The 11,889-nt window shown below is 35.2% G+C and overlaps 1 protein-coding gene across 1 annotated transcript in view; it reads left to right on the top strand.

Moving 5' to 3' along the window:
* The first annotated feature begins 214 nt into the window (after nt 1-214).
* Nucleotides 215-11,889, top strand: part of Rab10 (RAS oncogene family member Rab10) — a 51,960-nt gene continuing 40,285 nt past the window's right edge. Inside the window, exons 1-2 of the mRNA XM_089254580.1 lie at nt 215-458; nt 7,099-7,159. Of these exons, the coding sequence (XP_089110706.1) occupies nt 332-458; nt 7,099-7,159 (188 nt within the window). The 5' untranslated portion in view covers nt 215-331. The remainder of the gene's footprint in view (nt 459-7,098; nt 7,160-11,889) is intronic.

Genomic DNA, 11,889 nt, shown 5'->3' with positions numbered 1-11,889 from the left:
GTGAGCTACAACAACGGGCAGGGTAGAGCCAATACTAATACCGTCTAGAGCAGACAGAAGGTATTGCCAATACACACACTGTAAAATTCATGCCATAATAATGCTTATAGTGAGCATGCGCAAAAAATGAATCGAAAGTTTTTGTTCAAGACGACGTGTGGGTTTTATGGTCACGATATAATTATTACTATGTAGAAACAACAACAACAACAACAGTCAGGGTGCATAATCGTCTCTAACGGAGTTGTTTCAGCCGTCATAAAGCCTGTGTTACTAGTGAAATTTGATGGAGAAAAGTTGATATTAGTATTTTTGAATTTTTTTTACTGTAATGGCCAAAAAGGCTTATGATTTACTTTTTAAGTTGTTGCTGATTGGCGATTCAGGTGTTGGGAAAACATGCATATTGTTCAGATTTTCGGATGATGCTTTCAATACAACTTTCATCTCAACTATAGGTGAGTGCTTACTCCCTTGATTAAAAGGTTTCTAAAAAAAATAGTTTGGATATTGAATCAATGTCGATTAAATGGATGGTCTGTGAAAAAAAATTTCCCCCTTCCAAAGTTATTAATCGGCCCCTATGCCTAGTACTTATGATATATGCAGACCTCCTATTTTTCCTACTTTTCAGAAATGTCCTCCTATTTTCCTAATTTCGCCACAGTTGTCCTTTTTACCTCAATTCCCCACCTACTATTCCTATTTTATCCCTCCCTTTTGTTTACAGCCAACATCTCACTACGAAAATTCAGAAAAACCACAAAATATCACTCCCTCCCTTTTTGACATGTTTTATTCACAGCTCACTACTGAGAGACCAGATAATTTTTTTTCCAGTTCTACTAGAGTCAGGGGCGACGACAAGTGTATTTTTTCGCCGCCGTGCTCAATCAAAGTGTTTAAAATGAGCCTGAAGTCCGGTGGGGAAAGTAAATATGTTTCACAGATCGTTTGCCATAAAATAAGGAAGACAAAAAAAAGGGGGGGGGGCAGGCTATCACAAGAGAGGTTTGAGAGACTAGGGCAGAGGTCTTCAACCTCTTTCAGTTGGAAGCACTGCCTGCACCCACCATCAAAAGAAGAGCATTTTTACTGCAAGTTTAATATAGGAATGCATGAAATGACGATGGTTTCAATCCTTGAATGCAGTTCCTTCAAGGTGTTGAATTGGAACATTGGTAAAAAAAGTGCATATCAAGCACTCTGGGTACTTCAGAGAACAACGGGTTGAACATGCCTGTGTGTGGACTAGGGTTTCTCTCTCCTTGGATCCCGTAGTGACCGTTCATCTCTAATGGAATAGAGCAGAGTCACATCTGGTTTTACAGGGGGGGGGGCGGGGGCGAGCCATTATTCGCTAAGGGAACTTTCAGAAAATAACTTTCGGGTGTCTTTGTTATTTTAAAGCATACATGTGTTCTCAACCAACACCCCCTCCTATCGAGTGTGTTCGCTTAACCTATGGCCTGCCTGAAGTGTCCCCAGCACTCACAGATAATTTTAGTGGTTTGCAGCACATTCTTACCGTATTTAAGTGATCTGCGACATATTTCTAGATCGCTTAAGTGACCTGTGTTTTTGTTCTAGATCAGTGGTTCTCAACCTTTTCAAGCCTACGGCCTGGTTTCATTCATTTTTGTTAGTCAAAGGCTTGATCAAACACACAACTAACAGAAAATGAATGAGGAAAAATGAAACGGCTAATCACTCGCGGCCCAGTATGAATGATATCAGGGCTTGGCCATGGCCTGGTGTTTGAGAAGCACTGTTCTAGATTGCTCAAGTAGCTCACAGCACAGTCTGACTTCAATTAAGTGGCCTGAGGCAAATTTCCAAATCATTCAAGTGGCCAGTGGCACAGTCCCAGATCATTTGAGTGACCCGCAATACATTTACAAATCACACAAATAACCGGCACTGTTCTAGATCACTTAATTAAGTGACCCATGATGCATTTCAAATTTAAGGCAAGGGTGCTCAACTATTTTTGGGAAGTGTGGTCCAATTCATTGTTTTAGAAAAATCACTTGAGTTAACTGGAATTGTGTTGTCTGAACAACATTTTTTAATACTATGGTAATTTTTGGGAATTCCATTTTTTCCCTTTTTTTTGTCAATGGTGTTCTTATTTTTCTTTCAAATTTTCACTTCTGGGCCTGTATATGAGAACATGAACTTCCTTCAATGTTTTGCTTAGTGCAGGAAAATCTGTCTTTAACAGAATCACAAGAAACTGATATATTTTTTGCCGTTGAACCCAGGTTTCCACTTAATAGAGATTTGATTGACATAATGTGTAAAATTACATAACTATCTTGTATGTAATTGAAATACTGTATAATAAAAATAAATCAATTGAAAATAGATTAATTAATTTAAATATACATAAAATAAAGTGATGTACATTATTTACTCTGTAATTACTAAATATTTATGCTTCCACAGCATGTGTGACACCCCCACTCTGTTCTTCATCTGAAATGACTACATTTACGTTCTTTTTGACTTTCTCTGAAATTTTGAATGAGATATCAGGTTCAGTTTGTACATTGTCGTCTTTGTTTATTTAATCCTCAACACCAGGGCTGTAACTAGGATTTTTGTGGGGGGAAGCAACATGAGTTCGCTGCCCTAACCACTAGAATTCAATGATTTTCCCATGTAAAATTTGCCACTTCCTATAGTTCGCCTCCTCTAATTCCGGCCCTGCTCAGCATTTGTGATCATGGAAAATAGCTTGCATATAATTTTGTAAGTCTTGTATATCATTTGTAAACTAAACATTACACTGATTTCTCCTGTAGAAAAGCCTGGTTCACCAAAAATTTTGTTATAATTTCAGAAAGCAACTGCTTCACTATATATGGCGTTTCAAAAACCACAGCATCAGTTACGGTAACTTTTTACAAATCTAAGGATGGGTGAAGTATAACTCGCATTTGCAAGCAGTCATTGCATTAAAAATTACGATAGAAGCACAAATATTTTGTATGATTCTTTGAGCTATTGTTGCAAAACAGATGAAGTGTTTGTGTGAAATTTTCCATTAACCCTTTAAAGGGTGCAACATCAAAATATGTAAAAAAAGGGACACGGTAGCCCAGGTCGATAAGATACTCGCCTACATGTTTAGAGGTGTCGCAAGTTCGATACCTGGTTCTTTTGTCAGAAAACTTTCCTGACACAGGTACAACAGAAACTGCGACATGAACGCAGAAAAATTGCTACTGCAGGGAGTCCCCCATCGAGGGGTTAGCGCACCAATCTGTCAATGAGAATTAAAAGACAAGTCTGCCGTTTATGGAATCAGCAATAAATTGTAGGTCCAAGTCTAATTAGCCCTCGTGTGCAGAAAATAACCGTGGTGTGACAAAAATGATCAAATGAAATTTGCCAGAACTTTAAAATGGAGAACCCCTGGGAACATGTAAGTCGAAGTAGTAGTTAGTTGTTGACCCCTAAAATACCATTCATCGTATGTTGACAGTTTACCTGATTCTCTGATTATAATAGCCCCCAAAGCAGAATGTGCCAAAATCTGCAACGTACATCGCAGAACAGTTAGTGCTACTGCAGAACAATTTGGAAGAAAAGGTGCAAAAAACCACTATTATATGTATGGGGATTTTTACCGCAGAACATTTCCAGTCGGGGGGGGGGGGGGCTCGTCGCAGAACAGTGCTAGACATTCTGCTTTGGGGATAATAGCTTGAGTTTTATTAATATTCAGAAAAAAAATCATCACAAAAACCCTGGAGTACATCTATATTTCTTGGAGTGTTTTTTGGGGTATCTGATAAAATTACGCCATCATTCACATACAGAAGTGCATGTATACCATTGATTTGATTTATAAAAACTGGTGAAATACTAGATGAGTGCAGATGGTCTGTGAGTTCTTTAATGAAAATCAAAATATAGAAAAGTGAGGAGGTAATATATATATATATATATTTCACCCTGTAAAACCCCCTTTAGTAATATTTATTTCAGCATCAGCCCATCGTGGGTTCGATATCAGGGTTTAAGCTGGATAGAAAAATTCCTTTCGCAAAAAAGCGAAAATGAGGGGAAAAGCTTTAGCAAAATGCTACAATGCTAAGGGGCTATTCAAGTATTACATCGGCAGATTTTTAGCCATTTTTGACCCCTCCACAACCTTGTCAGCAAAATTTCATCAGCAGCTTAGAATATTTCATACCTTCAAAAAGGGTGGTTGATGACGTCAGCAACCTTCAAACCCCTCCCCCCTTGTCATCAAATCCAAAACCCCCCTCCCCCCCCCCCGATGCTGACGTAATACTTGAATAACCCCCCTAATGTAATGATTGATGGTTGGATTTCTACTTGTTCTTGTTGTGTACCTCATGTACGCATTTTTGCGAAAGTGGCTACTACTTTTTTCGCATCCTGCGATTTTCTTTCGCATTTTGCAAAAAATGCGACCGGAGCTTAAACCCTGTTTGATATTCTCACTCTTACCTTAGTGTACATGTCAGGGAGTATCTTTATAAATTTATCACTAATTCCTATGAACATGCCAAAGTAGGGAATGGTCAACACTATTAAAAGCTTTCTTGAAATCAATAAAAATAGCATAAAAATTACCCCTAGATTTAAAAATATATTTCTGTATGAGGTTATTCAAAATAAAGATTTAAATAGTGATTGAAAAATTTGAATTAAATCAGCTTGTTCCCTTGGAATAATATCTTTCTCTTTTAGCTAGATATTTAATCGATTGTTCAAAATGGAGATAAATAACTTGGTCATGACTGAGACCAAAGAAATGGTTCTATAGTTCTCTCTCTGATTGGGTGGGATCACCTTTTTTATTCATGATGTTGACTAATACCTCAATCCATGAAACCGGAAAACGATTTCTCAAAGATATTGAGGATTTTTAGAAGCTTTGAAAGACTTGCAGGTCCCAAACTCTTATTCAGGTTTTATGAGATCACTTCCATAAGCCTTTCCATGTTTCATATTCTTGAGGGCAAATAAAAGTTCTTCCTAAAAAAAACGGGTTATACAAAATAGGATCTGTATGACCAAAAGCCAACTCAAAACTTGAGGGAAAAATTTGTACGTGATTGTTATTAGTTGTGGATGGGTGAAAATAGATTTGAATAAAACTGGAACCATGTTGATGTAGGAACATTATTGAGATTCAAATGTCTAGGTTTACAATTATTAATTATTTTCAAAAAAGCTGAATTTTTGGCAGAAACCAACAATTTATTTTAGTGGGAAATTTTTTTTTTTTTTACACAGTTTTTATACCTTAGTGTAAGAGCTTGGAAAGTCATACATATTTCTGGAGAGAGATATTTTATATTTTCTGAGAGAACAAAAGAGTGCTATGAATATTTTTTTTTAAATTACGGTAGTCCTACTCAAACAATGTCAGTCTATTGTAAGAAAACTCATGAGTGTGTATGGTATGAATAAGGTTTAGTTCAGTTACAACATTAAAGATAGTCTCAATGAATTAGTTTGGTGATATTTCTAAATCTGCAACTCTAGAAAAAGGATGATTAGCTTTCGTGTCAAACTCATCTGAGCAATCGGAATTCAGGACTGATCTTTTGTAGCTTGTTAATGATCCAGTTTTCAGGGACAGTAACTGAGATGAATTTAGCACTAATTGGAAAATGATCATCTGAAATTTCAAAGTCATGAAAAATTGTGTTTAAATCATATGAGATAGCAAATAAATCAACCATGCTAGCACCATTTTGATAGAAAATATCATCCCATTCACAACTAAAAACATCAAACCATTCTTGACTGAAAATATTGTAACACATCCATTAACCCTGTTGCAATGGTCCTATTCATTCTCATTTATTCATTGTTATTTTTAAGTTAAAAGTTTTGTTCAATTAGAAAATATAAATGTTTACCTTATTTTAGTTTCATTTGTGGTCAGATGTGATGATCTCGAGTGAGCAGAGGGCTCCCACTTTTCTTAATTTTCCTACCTTTTTAAAATGTCCTACTTTTGTCCTACTTTCTCAGTTTTGTCCTACTTTTCCCACTTTTTACCAAATCCTATCTTCAAAATTTGTGTAATTGGTTTTAATTAAGCAGGGGATCATAGATATATTGCCAAATAGTACAAATATTGTAGATTACAATTAATGATTCTGCCAAAGCAGAAATTGTAGTTTTCAAGGTTATTTGGGAGGGGGGAACTATGTGGACCATTCAGTTTATTAATTTTTCATTTTCTTAGTTTGAGGGTTCAATGAGTAGAGTAGTCATTAGAAACTTTCCCCCATCCCACTTTTTATTCCTGCTGCTTCTAAGTTTTTGAGTGGGATCCCTGGTGAGCAATCGCGGCTCTTTGGGTATTTTACCTTTTGGGATCTTAATATTTATATTTTGTATGAGAATAGGAATTGGAAAACCCATACTTTATACAATCTTTGAAAACCAAAAACCAGTCCCTAATATTCAGAATCACCTAGATTGCGGGTAGATTGCCGATTGCCGTATTAGAGATGTCCTGCTGTAATTAAAGATTTGTATGCCAGTTGCTTATTGTCTGTCTCATATATAGTGTAACTTCAGGATATTGTATCACGCTTTATATAATTAAGCTGACCATATTTCCTCGAGAGAAATACGGGAAATTGGGATTCCAAATATGGGACATCGCCAATTATCACCAAAAAATTACGCCAAAACTAAACAAAATTGCCAAATACTGATGAAATTACTGAAAAATCACAATGGCAGGAAATGAAGAGTTACTGCAAATTACAGTGGATTAAAATGAATTCCACTAAAGAAGCATTCACCAAGACAAATGTGGGATTAATGTTCTTATTTATAGTTATAATTATCGTAATATAATTGATGAGTTCAAAAATAATTTCAATCTTTCACTTCAATAAATAATAAAAATTCTAGTAGGCTTCGTGTAAAAAACGAGAAAAAGTCGGGACGGGCAGAAAAACAAAAAATATCAGGACTGTCTCTGGAAATACAGGACGTATGGTCACCCTATATATAATGTTTGTAGTGTCTTGCTATTCATTCTTGATTTTTTTATCTGTACTAATCTCACTCATGCATATTTTATGATAGGTATTGATTTCAAAATCAAGACATTGGACATAAAAGGAAAAAAGATCAAGCTACAGATATGGTAATCTTAGATTATTTTTGAACATTTTGCAAAATACCTCGATTGACCCGATGTGATAGTACAAATTAGACTGAGACAAATGAACTCAACAGATTTCCATGCTCAACAAATTAATTTTTTAACAATTGAAAGTATTAGCATTGCAAGAACACAAAAAATTCAACAATAAATATCACTGAAAATAAAATGTCATTACCGTCAAATGAGTCTAATCAAGAGCCGAATGCATTCATGCAACGTTAGACGAGCTTCTAAGGATTTGTAATATGACCATACGCTCAGGCGGGAAGAAAATTACTCGCTTCTGTGAAGGGACCCGATGACCAATGACTGGTGGGCATGACATCAGAGGGATGCAACTCTAAAGTCGTGGTGGCGACAGAGCCTATATTCAAGAATACCCTAGGTTGACAGCAGTTTAGCATAGCATCAAAGAAAGATGACAACAGCAGAATACCAAACCCAGAAAATTGGTGTGAGAGGGCTTGAACAACCATCTGTTACTCCATAGAGAAATCAGTCAAATCAGTAGACGCAAACATACCTTTTACATGGAAAGCGTGATGGTTCCAGTCCAGCTGGTATTACTACTATCACAAGTAAGAGTGCAGCACAAATTCATACATGGCTGATCAGGAGACGTCCAGTCAAATTTGCAGCTACAAGAGCTGTGAGACTACTGCAAGAACTGGGAGGAAGGGAAACGGAACATCTGCACTATACTTGAACCTATACTGACAACACAGTCCAATTTCAGGAACTGCTATTTTACTGCACACCAACTCCAGTCATATGTCACCAATTTCCAACCAGTGGAGTTGGGTGGGAAATGTAGGCACCATCTATTGCTGGTCGCTCCAGATTCAGTAGGTAAAGGACTTATTCCATAGTCAAAGACAAGCATCTTACCACTGCGTCACTCGGATGCTGATTCTGAGGACCGGTCATCTCAATAAACTATTTTTAGTAAACAACCAATGACAATCTTCAGTTTAACTAATTTGCATATTCTCATAGAGGTTGAAATTTTCAGAATTTCTAAAAATACAATGTAAATACTATGACAATTTATTTCACAAAAGCCGTGAACAATGTTAAAAATGAATATTGAAGCGATTGTATGCACATCCAAATAAGGTAAGAAATTAATTTTGTAAAACAGATTCCATATAAACAGATAAAAGACATTAGAAATTCAAATATATACTTGCACTGACTAAATATAGAGGTTGGTAGTGAAAGTCTATTGAACAGTGTGGTCCCAGTAATATTACAATTAACAATGCATTCTAATGTTGTAGTTTTATGGCTTGTTTAGTTTTTATCTGCCTTATCTACTGCTACCAAAGCATGGAAACTTGTTATTCCATTTAAGGTCCCTTTCACACGGAGCGGACGCGGGTCCGCATATCCTTTAACACGAGCAATAAAGGTGCAGGTGTTTCGCCCGCATCTTTAGTTTGAAATTCGTGCATAAAACTATTTTTTTGCAATTTTTGTAATTATTTTTCTCCTTCACCCCTGATTCAGTGCCCATAGGCAGCCTAGAGGCATTTTTTGGTGGTTTAGTCTAGAGCCCCATAGAATATGGGTATAAAGATGTCTTCATTCCGATCCTCACAAGTAGTCGATGGGAGAAAATGTCTTAAAATATTTTCAAAAGATTTTGAAAAAAATCTGTATTTTCGGAAAAATATGAAAGAAAAATTCCAAAAAAATCCAATGTTCGAAAAATCCAATCCAAAAACATCCAAAACATTCGATGTTCCAAAAAAAAAAAAAAATTCAGGAGATATCAAAGAATTTGCAAGTATAAAAAAAAAAGGGAGGGGGTGGAGACTTCCAAAATGTCTGTGCTTAGAAATATTCACATCACAATTCTGTCTTAGGCCGGGATTACACTATAAAAGTTTGATAAAAGTTTGTTTACAAAACTTGAAAAATGCAACCATTAGGTGGATCAGTTAAGTTCGCTCGAATGTAACAGATGTGTTTATTGGTTATATTTTTCAAGATTATAAAAGAATTTTTAATCAAAGTTTTATAGGGTAATTTAAAATTTACTGCCGGCCTTAGGCCGGGATACAAACCTTACAAGGTTTGTAGAAGCTCTTTGATAAAACGTGAAAAATTCAAGCAATAAGATCACCGGTTGCATTTGCTTAAATGAAACCGATGCGCCTATTGGTTGATTTTTCAAATTTTATAAAAGATCTTTTATAAAACTTTATAGTGTGATCCCGGCCTTAAGCCCAGATTACACTATAAAAATTTTATTATAATTCTTTTCAAAATGCAATCAATAAGCTAATCGGTTGTATTTGCTCGATTGCAATCGATTGCTTTTTTTCAAGTTTTATAAAATAACTTTCATAAACCTTTTAGAGTGAAATCCGATCCTTAGATTTAGTCACTTCTGAAATATAAAATTTCACTTTTTTTTTTTTTCCAGTTTATAGACTGAATATCGAGTAAAATATACTTGTAGATATCTGGGGAACCACCAAAAATATTCAAGTGCTAGGGTCTTCAAACGTCTTAATCCGGCCCTGAGTGAACATCGTACGTGGATAACATTGTTTAATAAAAGTATTTTTTTTTAAGTTTAAAAAAATTAAGATTAAAAATTTTAAAAAATAATAAATATTTAAAATATTTCACAAATATTTATATATATATATATTTTTTAATAATTTTAAATATGTGAAAAGAAAAAAATTAAATTTAAAAGTTATTAAAGTAGGTAGTCAATTAAATATTCGTAATGAACAGAAGGGCTTATAATTTTGGTCCCGTCAGTGGCCGTTGTTGGCAGGTTTTATTGTATGAAATTGTAAAGTATGGACAAAAGGCAGTTAAAGTTGCTATATCTCCATTTCAGAAGGAAACGGAGGGATAGACGTATGTGGATACATCATATTTGATGAACCGGTGAAGGTGCAGATTTATCTGCACCTTCACCGGGTGCCAGCACCACACTTCATATGGTGTTTTTAAGGGTATTTATGACAAATAATTACAAAAAATTCCTCTCAAAATCATCTTTAAAAAGTAGCCAAATATGTGGACGAATTTGCTCCGCATCCGCATCGTGTGAATAGCTCCAAATAACCCAATGGTCAAAACTTCTATGTGTGGATGCGGAGCCCGCACTTAGGTTTTGACACATGCGGATGACGTCCGAACCCGCATGAACATTTCCTAGGTGCAGGAAAATTTTGGCTCATATGAAAGGCTCAGTATATTCCAATTGTTAAAACTTCTTCCGGACCCGCATCCGCTCCGTGTGAAAGGCCTCTAAGGGAAATGACAGAAAAGGAACGCAGTATGGGTCTTATGATGGTTTTGGGATTCATATGCAATGTTCCCGTGAATTTTTTTAAATGTTATCTGCACCAATCTCTTTTTTTTTATATGCTGTATAGCAAGCTGTCATATATACCAATAGTGTATTAGGCAATTTTGCATGAACAGGATGTATTTTCAACTTTATCGCTTCCGAGAGAATGTTTCATATCAGGAGGTGTCGTTTGAACTCTGATACAAAAAGCATTGGGATGTTCATATGGCTGCCAGACATTTGTATATGGGTCATTGCCTAAAAAAGTGTGCATTCAACATTTTTGAAATGAAAAATTCAAATTTGAATTTTCAAAATAAAATTGATCCCAAATTATAGCTGACGACCTGAAGTTTAATATTTTTCACTTTTATTTTGTAATAATATTTTCTTTGGGTTTTATGGCTGAGAGTCATGAATTTTATCCACTCTGTTACAAAAACAGATATCACTGTAAAAAATATTATTATTTCTGCTGTTATCTTTTAAAATAATATCAGCTTATTTCTCACACATCTGCTGGAAAAAAAATCCAGTTTTAAAAAAAATTGACCTTTTTCCTGTTGTTTTGATGATTTTTTATCATTTTTTTCAAAATAGTACATAGAAAAGTTTATTTTTTACATGTAGGCCTATTTAGCTACACGAAATCAAAACTTTTTATTTCTGACAGACAATGGGTTAGTAATTTATAATCTAACATCTTAGTTTTAAGTGTTCTTAAAATGTTTTGCCTGTGAACTGCAAAAAATGCTTCCCATAACAGAGTGGGCAGAAATGTTTAACTGAGAGAAAGATATCTCAAGTATTCTAAATAGGCTATGCAAAAATACTTTTATTTTATCAAAAATCTATATATATATAAAATTGATTTTCTGTGTGTCTGTGTGTATGTTCTCTATACAAATCTACAATTTCAGATTGATCGTCACCAAATTTTACATATATACCAAATGGGACCCGACTTGAATGATAGGCTGCTTTAAAATTTCGTCAGAGCAGGGTAAATGCCCCAAATGGGCAAAAAACTGTCGGGCAACAATGGTTTTTGGGCCTCAACAATCACTTATGGAACGTTTACTTTGGTTACCGTGGTTCCCTAGCAATGCATTTCAGATGTGTATATGCCTTTGCAATGGTTTGTCACTTCTTTAACGCTGCCAGTGTGTATGTATAATAGTTTATACCTTTATAATGGTTTGCCACTTTTTTCAATCCTCCCAGTAATAAGAGCTTTTTGAATAGACTCCATCATCAGCATCACTCTGAGGGTAAGGCAAAGGATGATCCCCATAGAAATCAGTGTTAAAATTGTCAATTTTACTGTAGAAATGCAGAAATTCGGTGTGGTTTTCTGTCACATCAATAATTTAAAAAATTGTATAGAATT

This window comes from Pholcus phalangioides, unplaced genomic scaffold (genome assembly GCF_987345545.1).
Source record: "Pholcus phalangioides strain wild (caught in Gottingen) unplaced genomic scaffold, Ppha-v1.0 ptg000042l_1, whole genome shotgun sequence".
Taxonomy (NCBI): domain Eukaryota; kingdom Metazoa; phylum Arthropoda; class Arachnida; order Araneae; family Pholcidae; genus Pholcus; species Pholcus phalangioides.
Note: the sequence above shows the minus strand (reverse complement) of the source record. Positions and strands in the feature narration are given on the sequence as shown.